Genomic DNA, 19,706 nt, shown 5'->3' on the forward strand with positions numbered 1-19,706 from the left:
TTTTCCAAAAACCTTTCTCTTTCTCTGAATACAAATCTAATGTTCCACAATCTTGCTCAAATAACAACCTTTCTCCTCTTTCCTCTCTCTCCTCTTCCACACCATACACATCACCACACACACCACACCACCACACTCCTGCCCACTTCAATTTAGATTCTATTGGATTTTATTAAATCTTCCCTGACTTCACTTCACGGCAGCATCCATCAGAGGATTATTATTTATCTTGCTGTCAAGAAACTGGCAGCTCGTTGAATCCCAACAGAGACTCAGGGGAAAGTGTTGTGTGTGGTGTGTGGGTGTGCTGATTATGTGTATGTTATAGAAGCAGCTCCCATGTGCAGATGTACGCCTTGTTTTGTGTGTGTGTGAACTCTGTGTGTGTTGAACTTTAAAGCAAAAACTGGAAATCATATTCTGGCTAATTGCGGACATTAGCACTGCATATTTAGATCCATGCGTGTCTGTATTATGCAAATATAGTTAAAAATGCAAATGTTTTCATTCATCGCTAATTGCTGATCTTAGAAGAGCTTATCTTTGATGTATTATAGAGCAGAAAAAGAGGAATACATTAACAATAACTGGTGAAGAAGAAATCTTTAATTACATGCACTCGACACTTATTGTTTGCCCTCAGTGTCTTATCTGTGACCAGCGAAACGACAGCTGATCAGTGCAGGCAAACGTTACATATAATATGCAACATAAACATTCATTATACACAGAGGTTGTTGTCAGATGCACTTCAATGCTGCGGATCATGTTAATGCTTTAAGGTGCAGAGGAAATAACGAGATTCAAGTTCACCAGAGTCAGGGAGGAGAAAACCAGTGTCAAAAAAAATAAAGACTATATGTGTGATGTTTAAGAACATAATAAAGTAAAAACATAATACAGACAGGAGAAGTCATTTCTGTTTAGCAATTTATCTGAATAAAGTAACTTAAATGCATCTTTTTTATAGAAAGAAAGCTTAAATTTACTCAGTTTTCTTCCACTAAAAGCAAATTATTACAATTACCTGTCAAAAACAGATGATGTACGATTTATAAAACTACAAATTATTGTGTATCAAGTATCAAGTCAAGTCAACTTTATTGTCAAGTATGGCTATACATGCACGACATACAGCATAGATGAAATTTCAGTCCCTTCTTGACCCACGTGCATAACCAGGCATAAAAAAATTAATGTTGCTATATAATAGAAAATACATAAATAACAATCAACAAGACATAAAATAAACAACATTCAAATTAAAGGCACTTGGTTATTTACAGGATGAAATAACTGGATATAATAAATAAGTATTTAAACAGGTGAGGTAGCCTGCGGTGTAATGCATATAAACAGGAAAGTGAATGTGCAGTCCCTGACGGGTGGCCCGGAGCGTGGAGTGACGCTAGGCAGGGAGGGAGTGGAGTTGAGTCTCCTGACCGCCTGGTGGAAGAAACAATTAATATTATTGTTTGATAGATTAATTTTCTCATACAACTGAAAAAGATGTTGGCTGTCAGAAAATGTGGACAAAATGGTTGAAAAGACAAAGTTCTGATTTCTATTTGAAAATTTCTATTCATATTTTTCATTTTGGCTAAATGTTGTATAATTTGATACCTTTTGGACTCAAACAGTTAAATGAAATCATCTGAGATAATTTGAAATGTCTCTTTGGTGGAACTTCTGACAATTCAAAGACATCTGAGCTGTGACGGGTTTAATGCATCTAACATTTTAATCTGAAAACTAACACCACCTGTCACATAGTGGAGAAAGAAAAGTAGATTTCCCTTTGAAATGTAGTGGAGTGGAAGTATAAAGCATAACTGTACTCAAGTATTTGACATTTAGTTACTTTCCAGCTCTCCTCCCTTCGTGGCACACAACCTCCCTCTCCGCTACGAGCAGAACAACATGCAGGGATGATAATTGCTGCTCTCTCTGTACATAAAATATCCATTACAGGAAATAATAGTCATTTAATGAAACATTTTGAAGCCACTCTGCGGCAGCAAATCGTCCCCGTGGCCCCTCGCATTGCTTAGCATTAACAGGGAACTGGGAACTTCAGTCAACAAGAAAATGGCAAGAAAAGACAAAAGCTGAGTAATTTAAGTCACTTTTTTTGCTGAATTGTCCCCCTGCGGAACGTCTTAAAGGTGTTTTAGGCTGGAAAGTGTAATTTTCCTTCAAACCGCTGGAACTCACAGTTGAATCCTTGTGTAATTTATGGATGATATTTGATTCCACTTCCTGAGGTTTTAAAAGTTTTTCCCTCCCTTCCTCTCCGACATGTCAATAACGATTGAGACGAGTGGTTTGAGGGGAGAATACGTACAGCAGAGGTGTTTTTCTAGCCTTTCTATATGTGGTTGGGAAAACCTTTAAATGTGTGCTAATCAGGATGTCCCACCACCCCGCCGCCACCCATCTATGTACTCTATGTAAATGTCTCAGCCTCCAGCGCGGCGCTGATAAACAGGATCTGCTGGAGCAAATGAGCTGAATCCATCAGCCTACTGTTACCTAAGGTTAACTGCTGAGACATTATACACCAGGGTCCCTTTTTCTTTCAATCAATTCCCTACATATAGACCTCCGCAAACCCCTCTGGGCACAACACCAGGCCACTCAGTCACACCTGAACACAGACGCCTGCACACACACACACACACACACACACACACACAAAGTGAAGGAATAACAAAGGCCAGACTTAAAGGAATAAAACCAAACATACTGCACTTCTGGCCATAAAAGCGTAGCTGTCTGCTGCTTTTGTTTCCCAGCGGCTGCACAGGTCAGAAAGTGGTTTATTAGGGTGTTGCCCTCCTGTATGTGTGTGTGTGTGTGTGTGCCCCCCCTCTTTAATACAGCTTGTCATAATGTAGCAGATAAAGTGCTGATATGGCTGTGGCTGACACTATTATACACCACCACCAGGGAGATGGATATGGATGGGGAGAAAGAGAAAGGAGGAGGAGGAGGAAATGGGTGGGTGGATGAATGGATGGATGGATAGATGGATGGATTGATCGAAACAACACTGTGGGCACTAAATCTCTCCTGTTGTTATGACACAGTCTCTAAAACCACTAAGCTGTCCTGCTGTGCTTTTAGTAAATGGAAATTCAGTGGTGGACTCTGTTTTGCGCAAATGCAAATGGACTTTTCTGCTTCAAAAACTTCTTTTGGAGGTCTGGGGAACACTGACTGTGCAACTCCAGATTCATTTTTTAAGTAAATATCTGTTTACACAGACGGGAGGGCAACTGATTAAAAAGTATGCATGGTCTTAAATAAACACAAGATCTGAAGATATAATTATGCACAACTGAATCAGTTTCAGGGAGATAATAATGCGGGGTAAACAATTTAATGGTTTTTGTCAGCAAACATTATGACTAACCGGGAACAACCCTACTTAAAATGATGTGAAAGTGTGAGTGTTTCACAGTAAAATGAATGCTGCACTGCTGCTTGTTCCTCTGCATATGCTCAACTCATCAAACACTGCATCCTCTCCAGCAGTCTTACCTTTGGCAGAGTGTACTTGGGAAGCTTCATTGGGTAGAAAACACTTCTTTTATAGGACACATAATGGACAGGCTGGCCACCTATTGGCACCTGTAAAAGCAATACAGCACAGTTCATCACATTTCAGGTAAATACTCATAAACTTCACTGTGTACACTGATTGCTAGCAGCATGTTTTAAACAATTTAAACCATCATCAAAACTCTGGGTTCGCTACTAATTAGGATGTGCATTATGGCAGAGTGGAGTTTTAGTATAATTCACTACACTGTGATTTCAATTTCATGCCATCCTTTTCCAGGATAATGGCCCCTTTTAGTTAATGAAAAACATGACTGTACATTAAGATGCGATGGAATGCAGCGGTTTTACAGCTTTTAATTGTCTTTTAATGAAGCCAGACCTTGCAATAAAAACCCACCTGGATGAAAACATATTCATCCTGGACCACCAGGGAATTAGGGATGATAAATCCAGGGAAAGGCTTGCCCTTGTTTCCATCAGAGCAATTCTGAAGTTTACAAGTTATGTACTGTGACCCTGTGGGTAAACAAGAAGTGAGTGTTAAAAATATAACAAAGGAAAAAAAAAACATTTCTGCAGTCCACAATCAAGGTTTAGCATTGCTTATGCTGATGGTATTAACTGAGCCACAGAGGCAAAAATTTTGGAGGCCAACCCTTATTCTCACTAATAGATAAAGTAGAGAGAGCTGTCCCAGTGTGTTAGCATCAGCCAAATGAGGCGGTCTCTCCAGGGACAGGGCATTAACACACGAGGCCTTATAGAAGTATCCCCCCTCTCTGCAGTGTGGCCAAGAAAAAAGCCAAGTCACAGCCTGGCCCTTGAAAAATGAATTAGCTTAATCGTATGAAGAGTCTCCATGCAGCCAATTCAGATGGGGACGAGAGTTTTAGTACAGACAGCAAAAAAAAGAAAAAAGAAGCTATAATTTCTCACCAGTTTTATTAAGTTAAGGTTCAGGAATTACAACAAATGGTGCTAATTTGATGTGAAATCTGTTCTCATATTAAATTTTGACATAATGTACTTTGTCTGTGTTGCCAAGGTAACTTAATTGTATTACTCACGTCCATCAGAGACACTGATCTCCAGGTGAATCATTCCTTGCTCTTTGTCTAAACCCAGTCTGGACCTTTAACAACACGACAAACATTAATACCATATCATCATCATCATCATCATCATCATCATCATCATCATCATCATGTTAAAACCTTCTTGGCTTGTGACTCCTTAAAATGAAGCAATGTCTTGTTTGTTACCCTCATCACAGTTAAAAACACGAGTGGTTTTAGTTTCTCAGTTTTATTCTTCTGAAATGATTCTATTAGAAATTGAATGGTTGTATTTCTAAACAAGGCTTCTTTTCACCTCAAGGAGATGGTTGCATCAGCGCTTTCAAAGGTTAAACCCCACCTACATAAATAAATGGATACACACACAAACTTGTTTTTAGTAGAGGTAAAGCTGTTACTAAATATTAACACCCAGTAGTTAAGTGAAAGCTGTTGCTTAGCTAACTAAACGTTAGCTTGTGGATATATTAGCCATGCAGACTAAATTATGTTAACTATGGTCATATTTTAAATTACAATTGACAAAAATAACACAACATCAGTTTAATATCCTAAAACTGTTATTTTGGCAGTTATGTTAAACCTGATTTAGAAAATCACTATTTTCAAACTAGCTAGTTAGGAAGTTGTTGATACAAATTTAGAAATAGGTATATAAATATAAAAAGAACAGATTTGTATAGTTTAATAGCATTAATATAATTATTCTTATCCTGTTAATAATCTTTGTAACACCTCAGATTTATCAACAGACGCTAGGTTTTGACACCAAGTTTGGGAACTACTGATTCAGGATATGCAGAGTGCATACATATAGCCTATATTAGAGTTGGTTACAAAGTATTTGTCTTTTAATTTTAACTTTCTTGTTGTTTATTTTGAACATAAAGTGGCTTAATAAGGCATCAAGGCAATAAGTTCTATCAATTATTTTGCTGCTGTCCCAAGGCATATTTGATAAAGTGATGCTGTGTAAATAATTATAACAAAAACAAAGAAAATTCAAAAAAAACATTGTTCACACAATAAATGCCTTTAGCTCACAGTAATATTTCAGTTTTTCTGTTATCAGAAGTGCAATATTTTTGGTTTACATTAGAGATTTTCATTTTGAATTTAGGGGACATGGGAAATAAGAGATGTTGCTGTGATCTTTACTGTTCTCTCAGGAGCAATAATACAACAACCTTATCTCTAAACACTGGCCTGACGGACATTTGACCTGCACTGCACTTTATGGCTAAGGTGTACTTGGCCATTTCATTCACTTTCAGTACAGATTCTTCATGATAGCAGTTAAGTGCAGAGCGACAGGAGTGACCACTTGTTGTATTAATAGCAGCTGTTGTGACAGAAGATGGGTTTCTTCTCATTTTCCATACCGTGTCTGAACTATAATATAAAAAGCCCCCTGTCCTGCTTCCCTCAGCACTCTGTAATTGCCTCGCAGCTCCATCTCTTTTAATGGACTTTCTGTCAAATACTTCATCCAATTCTATCAGTGCACAGCAGCCCTTGCTCTTAAATAAACCCCTGCAATGTTATACTGTGTTCTCCCATAACTAACACATACCACTATGCATGCCTATAGAGAGGGTGCCTGTTAACATGTTTATGTAAATCATATTTATCAGATTCTCTTATAGATAAGATGAACAGTGCAGGGTGGGATTAAAGTATTTCTTCATCACGGATCTTTGATGGTGTGGGGAGCTTCTTTTTTTATCTGGCATGTTTTCCGTGATTTAGTTCCTCAAAGACAAAAAGAAGCACATATTTGAACATCAAAAGTTAATTTTTTTGATTGATCATTTTATAACACTCCAACTTCAGGATGATGCTAAAGAAATCTCAGACACCATTGTCCTTATTTATCATATTGACTCAAACAGTAAAAGTAAGTAAAGTAATGATTAGAAATATATATTTATATTAAAGATATGGATATGGACAGCCCTGAGTTATTGAGGTAAAATCTTTATTTGGTATGATTATTTTACTATTTTTCCAAACAGGTTGCAGTTTAATATTTATGATACTCGGTGCAAATTGTTCCTGATGTATGAGGAAAGATGGTCTGTTGATGTTCAGTACAAAACTAAATTACGAACATGTTCTCTCAAGAAAAACAAATTCAGAATACAATGTAGGGCGTAATGTGAATTGGTAATATGTCCTTCATTTCTGATATTTTTCGTATAGTTTTGTTTTAGGAGGGGAACTTTTTTGTGGCAGATTTTATCGAGCCTGGGACAGCAGACAACGTTCTTTGTAAAGTAATACTGTATCAATGTCTTTTAAGCACTTAGGTTGGGACATTTGTATGCGTGTGAAAAATGAGTAACATAACATAACAATAGATCTACTCCATGCAGTTGTTTCAGGGAATGCAGATGTTCCAAGCTAACTGCAAACTGTGGTGGAGCCAGTCATATTTCCTCTGTCTCCATAATAAATGAGTGTCATACATCCACCTTCCCTGTGAGAATAACAATATCAGCGTCATTAGGAGATAGTCTTTGTTTTGAATATCTACTCAGTCATCACCTCTTCCCTATAGTGAATTTTATTATTAAATTATATACTGTAATGGTATTGGATCACTGTACTTTCCCAGAAAAAAAAACATGTACTGTAGGTCACTCCAACCTCTTTGATTAATCTGTAGTTCTGTTTTTTTTAGTTCTATGTGTGAAAGGGATTTTGTAGCCAACAACTATAAAAAACATTATAAATTAAGCATTTATCCTGGGCCATAATCCCTGTACCGGCACCCAACAGCTAATAACACTAAAGCACTCAAAGGAACACCCAGAAGCTATCTGCCACACCATCTGTCCTGATTATGTGCATTATACATCAGTTATCATACAAAATAAATGAAAAACTGATGGATAATATTTCAATATGATTAGATTTGTAATACACTGTGGTATCCCCACACTATCCCAACAATATTTTATGAGCAGACTGAATTCAACCGATCAAATATTAATCAGCATGTGTAAGACCCTTAGTACATTACATTTACAAAAAAAGAAAGAAAACACACATTATTTATCAATACAAGATCTGCCTCCCTAGAAAACCCTGGTTTGACTGAGAAGAAATGGGATGAAAATGTGTATTTTATTTACTCAATGTGTACAGTTATTGTTATCAGTAGAATCCATGTACATTAACTAAAGTACTGTACTTAAGTACAGTTTTAAGGTTTTTGTTCTTTACTTGGGTTTTTCCATTTTATGCTACTTTATACTTCTAACCAACGACATTTCAAGGGGGAAATATTGTACTTTTACACAACATTTATCTGACAACTGTATTAGTTTTTCGAATTAAGATTAATACATTTAAAAGCATGATAAACATAAAATAAAAAAACTCAATGCTTGGGAGGCCCCAAGCAATGTCTGCTTGGGGCCTCTTCTCACAGGTTTCAGATGTCAATGGACTGTCATGCCGACATGTGACTCAGACCTGATTTTTCAATGACAGTGTGAACATAACAATTCAGATCAGATCTTTTAATTCTGATATGACATGATTCATATCAGTTTTCATGTGACTTTGATCACTCTAGATCGACATTTATCATGCAGGTCACTTCATTTCCGTGACCTGTTCACACAGGAATCTGATGAGGGCCTTACAAAGGCTTACAGTGTGAACATAGCCTATGAGCTGAAATTTGTAAATCAGAACTTTGAATCCTCTCCTTAATCATTTCACCCTGTGACCCTTTGGGAACCACTGGACTAAAGTATCTAGCTATATAAAAAGTAGTTCAAACTAGCTCCACCCTGACAAGTAAAACAGTAAAATTCTTCTCATGCACTTATAAATACAGGACTTTTACTTGTAATCGAGTGTTAAATCTTAAAAGTACACTTGACACATAGATGCCTGAACTGGTTCCGATCTGACTCAATAACATCAAGTTTTTTGTTGATTTTACTGTAAATGCAGTGTTAGCCAGGACAAGTCAGTGCCATGTTACGTCAGTAAAAAAAAAACATATTTTATAGAACATGTAAATATGTACATTTCTGCTCTGTACCACTGCTGTAAACAGAATGCTAATAATGATAACAATTTAATTCATTAATGTATAATTGTTCTGTACTTGTCTATTATTCATGCTGTTTTTTATCAAAATATGCAGCAACATTGCAGCGTATCTCTCCTAGAAAGACAAGCCTTGCAAATGACTGATTGTTGATCTCACCAGTAGAATCTGTTGGGGACGACGCTGTCGTGCACAAGCTGCCATCTCCTCCCAAATTCAACAGAGACATAGAGCTGAAAAATGAGAGGAATGCATTAACCAAATGAGTTACAGTATAAAGAATAATTTCCAAGTGAGAATATCCAAGAGAATTATTTCCTGATTTATGTCCAACTGTATTATCAAGCAGCTGTCAAATTTGTAGATTTTGTGGCATCAGTATGGTGATGTTGTTTTGAATATTGCACTACAGAGCGCATACTTGATGAAAAAAAACCCATCAGTTCCTGTAAAAATACAGTGGTACTCTAAAGCTAGGTTTTTAATATAAAAAAGAAACTAGAAGATAGTGAAGATTATTCATTTTGATGCTTTGGAAAAGATGGGAGGGAGGACATACAAATTGGCCTTAGTATTAAAATCAAAGCGTCTCCTAACAAAAACTCAGGATTTCGACCTAATTGGCATTATCAAATCACTCATTTAACTGTCATTGTAATCGTTTTCTTTTTTCCCATAAAGCCATTAGACTCTTTTTTACTGCAAGGTTGGATTTGTGTCCAAGCATTCAGAAGGCCTGTCATCTTACCATAATGATCAAGCCGAAAGCATCTTAAGCTTAGAGCTTTACAAGGATAAGCAACATCATTCTGACTTATCCAAGAGCTTTACATTTTTAAATGACATGACAGACAATCAATAAATGCAAAATGAAACCAGGCTAAGATTAATTTCAGCACTGATAAACAGAAAGAAAAAGGTGAAATTACATAGCTCTACAAAGACGTACAGAATGACCTGAAGGTAAACCTCTCTAGAGCATCTTTATTTTGACCCGTCGATGGCTCTCAACTAAGCTTTCATCTTCCTCCCTGCACCATTTATCTCACTTCTCAGACCTTGACTGTTTTTCTCTCTGAAAATCAAGTCTTGCAATAGCAGACTGTGGAGGCCGAGTTTGATGTCTGCGGTGTTGAGTAAAGCAGACAGCAGGGTTTTCATATAGAGTAATGGTGGGTGTGTGTTTACGCTAGCAATTGTGTGTGCGTGTGTCTGTGTGTGAGCCTGAGGATTGTTTGGGCGTGTCTCCCTTGTTAACTTTCCCCTGTGCTGTCTAGGACACGTCCATTCAGAGCCTTCAGCCAGACCTTATGACTTGTTTACAGGAGCAGGTGATCAGCTGCTTCTGTTTTGGCAACTGCAGCCTTGGTTTAAGTGGCAGGTGTCTCTGCTCATGAAGCCCATGTCCTGAATGCTAGCCGCTATTATCAAAATGAATGCTTTCGACCGTGACAGCAACCTATGTTTTGCATCGATTTATGGAGACATTAATTTTGTTTTTTGCCCAACAGGCTTGTGATATATAATCGGACAGAAAAACAATCTCTCTCACTCACAACAAGAGCACGGTAAGCAGCAAGTAAGGTGAAGTAAGTCACGTTTTCAGTTTTTTATTTCAGCTATTTTATGCCATCTGACAGCTACACATTACCTTTTGGTCGTGGCTGTAAGCCAGGATCCAGTCCTCCTGCTCTGGGTGAAAAAGCAGGCTGAGGATATCAAAGGCTAAGCTGTGTTTCTGATAGGACGCCCCCTCGTCAAGGCTAATGAGCAGGCTGCTTTCCACCTCCGGGTCCGTAAGTAACATGATCTGAGACGAGACAAGAAAGGAGACGGGGGAATCAGCGGCCCACCTTGACAGCATCCATTCCACAGGGCTTAAGTGTGCTTGTGCAATGCTTGGAACAGATGAATGGTGCAAGCTCCAGCAGGGCTGCTATGTGGTGAAAATGATAACTGTAATTCATTAACTACAGCAATAATAATTGATTGCAGACATGCATGTGGAAACCTACCTTCCTTTTGTTGTTCGGACTCACGTACAAGTAGCTCAGTATGATTTTTTGCCCGACTTTCTCGTTAAGTTTCTCATATGTGGTCCCATAATCAGTTGACCTAAAATTCAATTATAGGATAAAGTAAATAGGTTGTGGTAGAGAGTAAAGGAGAATGAAGCAACACCTACTAGTTAAGATGCTGATGGTATCATTAAGCATATCAGGCAAGCAGAAAATTGCAACAGCAGAAGTCATGAAGCAATTTGCTAGATGAATGGAGATTTTTTTAATTATCAAAATAAACAAGAATATCCTGTGTGGCATGCATGGCGAGGGGATGATATATTATTATTATTATTATACTCTTATTGATGCTTTTGGGTAAAAACATAATTCTAATCTTTGTGATTTTCATATTTTACAACTCAAAATGGAGGATTAGAGCACACATTTGCCTGTTGGCTGAGAAAAAGCTTGACAATGGCAGAGTTTTTGAAACGAAACCAGAAAGATACTCAAAACTATTGACTGTCCTCCAAAAATGGTACTGCTTTGTTTAGTTTATTTGGGATGTCTTTTCATTCCTACCAAAATAGATATTGCTCTCGGTTGCTTGGTGACATTTAAGAAGCAAGCAGCCATGACATTTTTTATACTGCATAAAATAAAAAGAAAAGTTTATTAATTCCTGGATCAAAGTATTTTCAGCTTTCATTGTGTTCAAGAGCATTTGGGAAATATGTAGTCATTATTCATTATTCAAAGTCCCCGTGTAGTTCACTGTGCAGTATGATGTATTTGCAGAGTTTGACATTACAATGATGTTTTCACATTCATCCGCAGAAAGTTTCTCTGTGCTCATTGAGATTTTAAGGGGCGGAGCCTGTGAGCAGTCAACCCTGGACCAATATTCAACCTTTACAAGTGTGAAACATACACTGAGAATAGGGTGTACTGTGAAATAGAAGACATCTTGTGTCCTTTAAAAATTTACTAAATTTGCATATTTATAGATTCTGGTATATTTAATAAGATAGAAGGAGTAAAAAATCCTTTTAAGGATTTTACTTTTTTGCAAAACACTGACCTTTATGTCACCGATATGAACACGGTAGTGATGTAAGTAATACTTGATTAGACAGTAGAGAGGTGTAGCCTACTGTTAGAGATAATTGAAGAGGGGTAGTGCTGCGTAAAATGTGCTATCAACAACAATCACTGATATAGAGCATATACAAAAAGCAAAAATACAAAAAACAATGATTTACAGCTGCTTTCTCTGAGACCCCAACCAGAAGAAATATGGCATTTTGTGTATCAGATTTCTGAAACAATCAGTTCAAAATCATGTGTATAAGCATGAAGAAACATCATCAAGCAAATAAAACAATGCATGTTTTTGTGCTATATTTTGAGGGTTCTCCAGGACCTCAAACAGAACATTACGGTTAAGGTATACATTACAAATGTAATCCAATATAAGAAAAATATAATACAAATTACACACGTATTTGTTTTGTTGTTGCTTCTATACAGAGAGAAGAAAACCAGACAGAAGATCTTACCTCCATAAAGAACTCTCTGTTACTCGGCCAGAGTTGAAGTCGTAGTATTTTGTCAACATGAGGATCACCTACGAAACAGATCAAATAGATTACTAGCTTCGAAGGAGTGCATAATCAGTTTTGAAAACAGCGGCAATAACGTGTCACATAGTAAAACAAAAGAGCCGAGGCATCCGTGCACATGTCTTCTAAACTTGACAGCCACGGCTTTATTAAAAACCAAACAAAACCATGATGGCATGTCAACCCGTTGCCCTGTTTGTAGTAAAGCTATAAACCTTGTGCATATTCTCTGAGAATAAACTGATCCCATATGTGTGCCATAATGGTTTATAAAACCCAGTAGACTACCAGCAACCGCTACTACTGGTGACTAAATGAATAGAAAAGTCAACACTAAAATTTATTCCAGGCACAGAAAGACAACCTCGTGAATAAAACATCTTTTTTGAAGAGGATCATAAAAAACTTAATTTGTGGTTTATACTACACAGGCCTTCACTTAATATACATAAAAAGCTGTAGATTTAAAGATGTTTGTAAATTCCCTCAGATATTAATGAACGGCTCACTGTAGACATTTCTACTTACTTCAGCAAATATCAGAACCTAAATCACAGCATGTGTTTGTATATGCATGTTGATGCATGAAGTCATGTTTACATACATTTAACTTGTAATTTCCTTTTCTCTCAGCGACGCAATAAAAAACTGCAGTTGTTATGATAATAACTTCTGTCCAAAAGAATGCTTTTTTTTCCACAATGAGTTATGGCGTTTTATATAAAATCTCAACATTACTTTGCACAAAAAAACTGTTGTTCACATTGTGTCCTTCAGCCTTTACACAAATTAATCACTCAAGCAGTGCCCTGCCTGCACTGTGCAATCATAAAATCTGCAGATCATACAGCTCTCTTGGGAAGCCTCTCTGGGCATCTTGTTCATAGCCATCTTCTAATTATCGGGTGTTATGAGTGTTTGGGGTAACATTCCCTATAACAAGTAAGAACTCCATCATGTAAACAAGATATTTGAACGTTTTAAAGCCTTGCTCACACGGTTCGACATTTTCTAGGCTTTTGCTCAAATCAAACAAGTCAATTCTTCTCATCTCAGCTAGATAAAAGCCTTACGCCTCTTGAAACTAATTGCTTCAGTGAAACAGAACTGTGACAGATGCACACTATGCACACGAGGCTCCTCAAGGTCATTTACTCGGCTCCAGCATTTAGCTGTAAAAACTATTTCAAGAACAATAGGGCTTTTTAAGAAAAAATTGTCAATACCAACTGTGTGCTGACATACTTTACTGGTGCAACACTATAAAACTATATACAATAAAACCCCATTCTACATGTACTGCATCCTAAATATAATATATAAAAATTATGTTCCTGTATCAAAAGACAAAATCACCAAAGACAGTCCAACAGAATAAATAGTCCTCTTATTTCTTGCTGTTACATACAGAAACTCTTGTTATTATGTAAACCTTGAACTGTATTATGTACATTATATTAACTATGGTTGCAACTAATGATTGTTTTCTTGACTGGTCTATAAATATCTAACATATCTAATCTAACAATTTCCCAGAGCCTGAGGAATTAATTTCTTGTGTCAAAAGATGTATGATTTAAAATGGAGAAAAAGCAGCAAATCCTCACAAATTAGAATGTAGAAACTATTTTTCCTTTGAAGAAAATGACTTAAATTTACCAAACAATTATTAGAAAATGTGAAGATTAATTCTCTGTTGATCTGCTAATGGTTTCAGCTCTACCATTAACTAATCAATAATTTCTGCATAAAGGTCTTACATGTCCTGCACATTTATCATTATCTTCATTAGTGTTTTCAATTATAACATATGTGTCTTTACCTGCACAATATATTAGTTGTGAATATTAAATCATGTACCACATTGTAACACCACAAGTTCCTAAAGACCCTCTTGCTGTTAATGATGTACTGAATTTAAACTTTTGCTTTATTTCCTACTTATTTGCCTTGCTTTCTGAATAAGCTGACTAAGAAAACTCTGACTCTGCTATTACTTTGCGCTGAATGTATGATTTTCTTTATATAAGCACTAGTTTGGAGATAATCCATGTAGCTTGTTATAACTATGGTACCAAGTGTCCAGACTGGGTTGCAGAGATTTATGGTCTTCCAATAAAATGGCCTTTTATACCTTCAGAAAGTCATACCCTCATGGACAGTGTCATACACAATAAAACCGCAGCCTGAGCCAGTCTGAAAATTAGGACAAAATATATCCCCCATTCTGTATGGCAATTAACTTTATGCATTTACTTGGGAAGGATCCAGCATTACAGTCGGACATAATTTGTATCCACCTTATTGCAGGTTGGAAAAGTTTCCTGTGTTCTGAGGGATGTTGAAAGTATAAGGTGAAGCTCCACTGCTGCAGTTACGCATCAACACAGTGATACAATATTCACTTTGTAGATATTTCAGTGGGAAACAGGTGTTTGAAGTTCAGCACGTCACAAAAGCCTTTAAATTGTTATTTGAAATCACTGGACAAACACTCTTCTTTTAATGACTACATAACTTACCTTCTAAATTTAAATAATAATGCCATATGTATTAGCATAGCTTTTCCTTTTGAATTTCAACAAAGGTGTCACATTTGATGCCAGCTACCAAGTGGTGCATAGCCCATTAGACTGCAGTAGCACCAGCACACCTCCAAACTGGATTACTTGACATCCAAGAGTAAGCAAATTGATTTTTCAACCTCTAATCCTTTGTAAATCTTAAACCTTGAAGGTAAATGGACTGGGGATGAATTTGATCATTATGTCAGAATAAATGGAGGCTTAATGGTGACTTAAAGGGCTTAGGGTGAGGAGATTACTGTTGTGAAATTAAGGTGTTGTATGAAGAGGAGAAGGGGTGGGGTACCAAGAAAGCAGAAGGAGGGGCACTCTGTTATTGAAGCATGAACACCTGAGACAAATGAAAGGAGCAACAGAGTACACATTACAATTAATCCCCACTTTCACCAACCCGTTGATCCAGCCTTATCAGCTGTTGGAATTAAGTTGCCTCATCAATAAAACTGTCAACGCATTTAGCCACTGCAATTAAACAGATGGATGATTCCATAAAAGCAATTGTTACAGGAGTTACTGACTGGAATATTAATAATAAAGACAAATATGACATGTGAAAAACTGGTATTGAGGTGCAATGCATGCTGGGATAGGCTCCAGCTCACCTTTGACCCTTAACAGGAATAAGCAAAGAAAAATGCAATAAACATGTTTTTCTTTTGGGAATAGTTTCTGGTGTCCACCCAAAAAACAGAAATGTCTGCCTCCACTCAACTCCAATACAATGGAAGTGAATACATTTTTGTTTATGAAGCATGAAACATTTACAGCAATGTTTCTTTCCAGAAACAATGTCCTGGTTGAAACTACTTAATCACACTGTCAAAATAAGGATAATCCAGAGTAAATCACACTCCACTGACATTATATATATATACACACATATATTAACATATATAGATAGATAGATCGCACAAGTTAGCAAATAGTTGCCAATTTACACATCCAGCAGGCAAGATTCATTTGGAGCTGTGTTAATCCACTTGGTGATTGTTATTTATTTGTTTTAGCTCTGCTTTGCTCTCCTCTTACTCCTGAGGGAAATATATGGCTCTTTAGTTGCTAAATGCTTCACTATGTTTCCAAACTAGTTACCAATGGTGTCTACTTTTGGTTTGGTGCTGGACAGCTACAGTGGGCTTTAAGAGCTTTTTCACTGCACACAGCTGCCTGCTGCATATATATTGGAAACAGCACTGACAAGAGTGGTGAGCCGAATCAAAAAATGTAAGTTTAAGGCTGTAAAACCAAAACAATTAGCTTAAAGATGCCAAAACTGTCCATAGAGGCCTTTGGAACTGCATAATTGGGGTCATCACTATGAGCACACAGATAGTCATGTGATCCTTTGTTAATTAAATGAATAGCTTTAAAGGTGGCTATTATGCTTCCCCTTATTTGCTGTCATATATGTAATGTTATAATGACAATGTTATTAAATGTGGCCAAAGTTAAAAATAATGACATAAGCATATGTAAAAGTAATCTCTGTGAGCAAAACTGCTCTGAATACTAGATAATGAATGGTTGACGTCAACTCATCGCAAAAGTAGGGATTTCTTAATAAGGTCATCTGCTCCGGGTACAGCACGCCCATGAAGTGCAGGAACACAATCATCCACCCGCTCAGTCATATTTATACTCTTCCAAGTTTTTGGAGGCTGTTCATTGTCTCACAGAAAGAGCTTTTTGTAGGAAATTTAGGTAGTTTTATGATGGACGGATGGCTTTACTTGTTGCTAAAGTAAATGCTAACTACTGCTAACTGTAGCTGCTGTTAGCTCAGTTAGCTCAGTTAGCTGTGCAGTTTTATGGAGGGGGCCTTTAACAGAGGATCTAAAATAGCTTGTTTCAGAGAGAGGATGAACTGAAGGACTGCATAAAGGGCCAGTATAGGATCATTGAGGATGATTTTGAACTGTGAATCATGCAAAGCTACTCTGGGAATAAAAATTATAGAGCTGGAAATGAGCATAATAGGCACCCTTTAATTATGAATATTTGCAATTTCACATTTTCATAGGACATTGAGAAATTGTGTAATGATGATATTCAAATCGGTGATAACTGGTGACATTAAATGTCACAGCTAAAATACACTAATTGGGAGGAGGAGGGTGAAAACACCTGCCTACAAGATACTAACACCACAGAAGTGTTAACAGTGTGGCAACAAATGCCTCACAAGGAATACAAAATACAGTACAGCAGCAAATTCAAAGACCACAGGGGCCGGTATATCATGAAGTATGAAACTTCACTTGATAAAATCACAACATTAAACGGCATCATTTAACACCTTTTATAAAGAAAGAATTGTCCATTTCCATTACATTGTTTACGGCCCTGCAACTCCCTCGCAGCAACAAAAGCCTGCAGGAAAGCATATCCCCGTATAGTTCAATACCACCTCAGTGAGACACAGTAATGTACAGAGGCTTTTGTCTGCCACATCAATTTATATCACTTCATTAACAAAGGCAACATTTCCTTGTAGACCAGATGTTGTGCTGAAGCTGGATTGTTTGAAGTCAGAGCTGTTGGCTCTCCCATGGATTGCAGGTCACTGCAGTTATAAATTATAAAGCAACGGTAAAACTACAATACAAACATGTGAGTATTGACTGAGGAATGAGTGAGGAACAACCTGAAAATGAATGAATCATTAATGAGTAGTTACTCTGATGCAAGGACTATAGTAGAGCAGAGAGAGAGTATAATAGAGTTACTAGAGAAATGACTGGGAAATACTTTATTAGGACAAGTTTCTTCGGTCTAGACCTGCTCTATTTGAAAAGTGTCCTGGGAGTTAACTTCTGTTTATGAATTGGTGCTATACAAATTAAATTAAATTGAAAAAAAAAAAATTAAGTTTCTGTGAATCATATTGAGCAGTTACTAAGTAGTCCCTCGTTACTTCCCTGACAATTATTTCCCTTTTAATTATCAGGTTGTTCCTCAATCGTTACTAAGTAACCACTCACATTTTTTGTGTACCATTGTTCACAAAATCACAGGTGGTGGTGTCCTGATAAAACCTGATGTACAAATACAAGGAGGTAAATACATTTGCACTTTGAGCACTTCCAAGGTATTAATATGAAGGTTTTAAAAACAGGTCATTCTCGATGTCATACAGTTCAGCTATAATGTGACTGATGGCAATATTGTGTTACTTTGGCAGACAGTAATACCATTGATGTGTGAACATCAAATAACCAGCATTTTAAATGGACAGCGAGCACATACTCTATGTTACAGCTACGGCTTCCAAGCAGAACAGCAAGTGTCTGACTTTATTGGCCTCCTCATGTCGAGACAACGGCCCTGTGTGGAAGCAGCGGCTCGGTTGATAAGTCATCTGAAACGGCTTCCTTCTTCTTTGGGCTTCTGCTCTCGCATCATTTGCTTCTTCACCATAAATGAAAGCCCACTCTAGTTCCGCAGCTAGGCTAGGCAGCCTGCTGAGCTTGGAAGCTTCAGCGTGCATGAGGAGGGGGTCTGATCAATGCAGGCAAGATTAGACAGCAAGTGGGTAGGTTTTTCAAACTAACCCCCAAAAAGTTGTGCTCACCGCACAAGAATTATTTTTTTCTAATCTACTTCTAATTCCTGAGCACGCTGTTTGAGATTTGGAAGTGCTGAGTGTGATGGTAGAAGATTAGTTGCATGTTGACAAACTAAAAGCTCCCTGGACTCTTTAGTAAAGCACATTTCCTCTGACATAAATAAAGTAAAACAGCTGATTAGATAAATATGCTGCAGACAGATTTCTCTCACCCATATGTCTTATCAGGCTCGACAACAGTATTTGAAACCTCCTGTTTGCCAAACGACATCACTATAAATCGGAAAAAGGAAACTTCAGTGAGTGAATCAAAGTTATGGTTTTGAATGTGAGGCTTTTCTTACAGCAGCCAGATGGTTTAACTCATACGACATGAGCGAGTAATGCAGGTGGCCACTGTGAAATGAAAGTGTTAAACACAAAATGAGGTGGCAACTGGGCTATGGCCAAAAAATAAAAAATATTGATGACAGCAACAGCAGCCGACTGTTTCTGATTCATAGATGGAGCGCTGAGGAACTGACTGCGTGTACAGGGGCAGATCTGGAGAAATATGCATGGGGTGGCAGAAATACACCGATCAGCCATAACATTATGACCACCTGGTGTTCATAATGTTATGCAGCCCTCATACACAACAAACTGATGCACTGTAAGTTCTGACACCTTTCTATCAGAACCAGCATTAACTTTTTCAGCAGTTTGAGCTACAGTAGCTCATCTGTTGGATCGGACCACACGGGCCAGCCTTCGTTCCCCATGTGCATCAATGAGCCTGGTGCTCGGCATGACCTCGTCCAGTTCACCACTTTTTCCTTCCCTTGGACAGCTTTCTGATATGTACCTGACCACGTGCAGAGCGGAACAACGCCCACAAAGAGTTGGCAGTTTTTGGAGATGCATCTGGGAACCGCCCAGTGTCAGCCATTACAAGTGTTGGGCCCTTGTCGCGCAAAGTGTGGCTGTACGAATCTGCTGTACGCGTGCCGCAGTTGTTCCTGCTGTTTCGGTGAGAGCGAAGAGGGCGGAGAACCTGTTGTGAGGTAAAAAGTTGGCAGCTTTCCGGCCGCGACACGCTGTGACCCCCGCATGATAATGAAGTAGATCAGTGGGCTGTTCACTGCACTAGGTGCGCAAGGTGTGGTCCGGTGACGGTAATGTTTGCGTCATTGTGTAATATGCTGTTCTAATTACAAAACAGTTCACATATGTCAATATT

At 37.7% G+C, this 19,706-nt stretch overlaps 1 protein-coding gene across 1 annotated transcript in view; it reads right to left on the bottom strand.

Annotated features, from left to right (window-relative positions):
* Positions 1-19,706, bottom strand: part of LOC118328982 (VPS10 domain-containing receptor SorCS1-like) — a 55,427-nt gene that overhangs the window by 21,186 nt on the left and 14,535 nt on the right. The window contains exons 2-8 of the mRNA XM_035662910.1: positions 12,275-12,342; positions 10,728-10,827; positions 10,364-10,522; positions 8,872-8,945; positions 4,635-4,699; positions 3,965-4,083; positions 3,544-3,633 (exon numbers count right to left, since the gene is read on the bottom strand). Coding sequence (XP_035518803.1) covers positions 3,544-3,633; positions 3,965-4,083; positions 4,635-4,699; positions 8,872-8,945; positions 10,364-10,522; positions 10,728-10,827; positions 12,275-12,342 — 675 coding nt within the window. The remainder of the gene's footprint in view (positions 1-3,543; positions 3,634-3,964; positions 4,084-4,634; positions 4,700-8,871; positions 8,946-10,363; positions 10,523-10,727; positions 10,828-12,274; positions 12,343-19,706) is intronic.

The sequence above is a fragment of the Morone saxatilis genome, unplaced genomic scaffold (genome assembly GCF_004916995.1).
Source record: "Morone saxatilis isolate NCDOM2014 unplaced genomic scaffold, NCSU_SB_2.0 Contig19, whole genome shotgun sequence".
Taxonomy (NCBI): Eukaryota; Metazoa; Chordata; class Actinopteri; family Moronidae; genus Morone; species Morone saxatilis.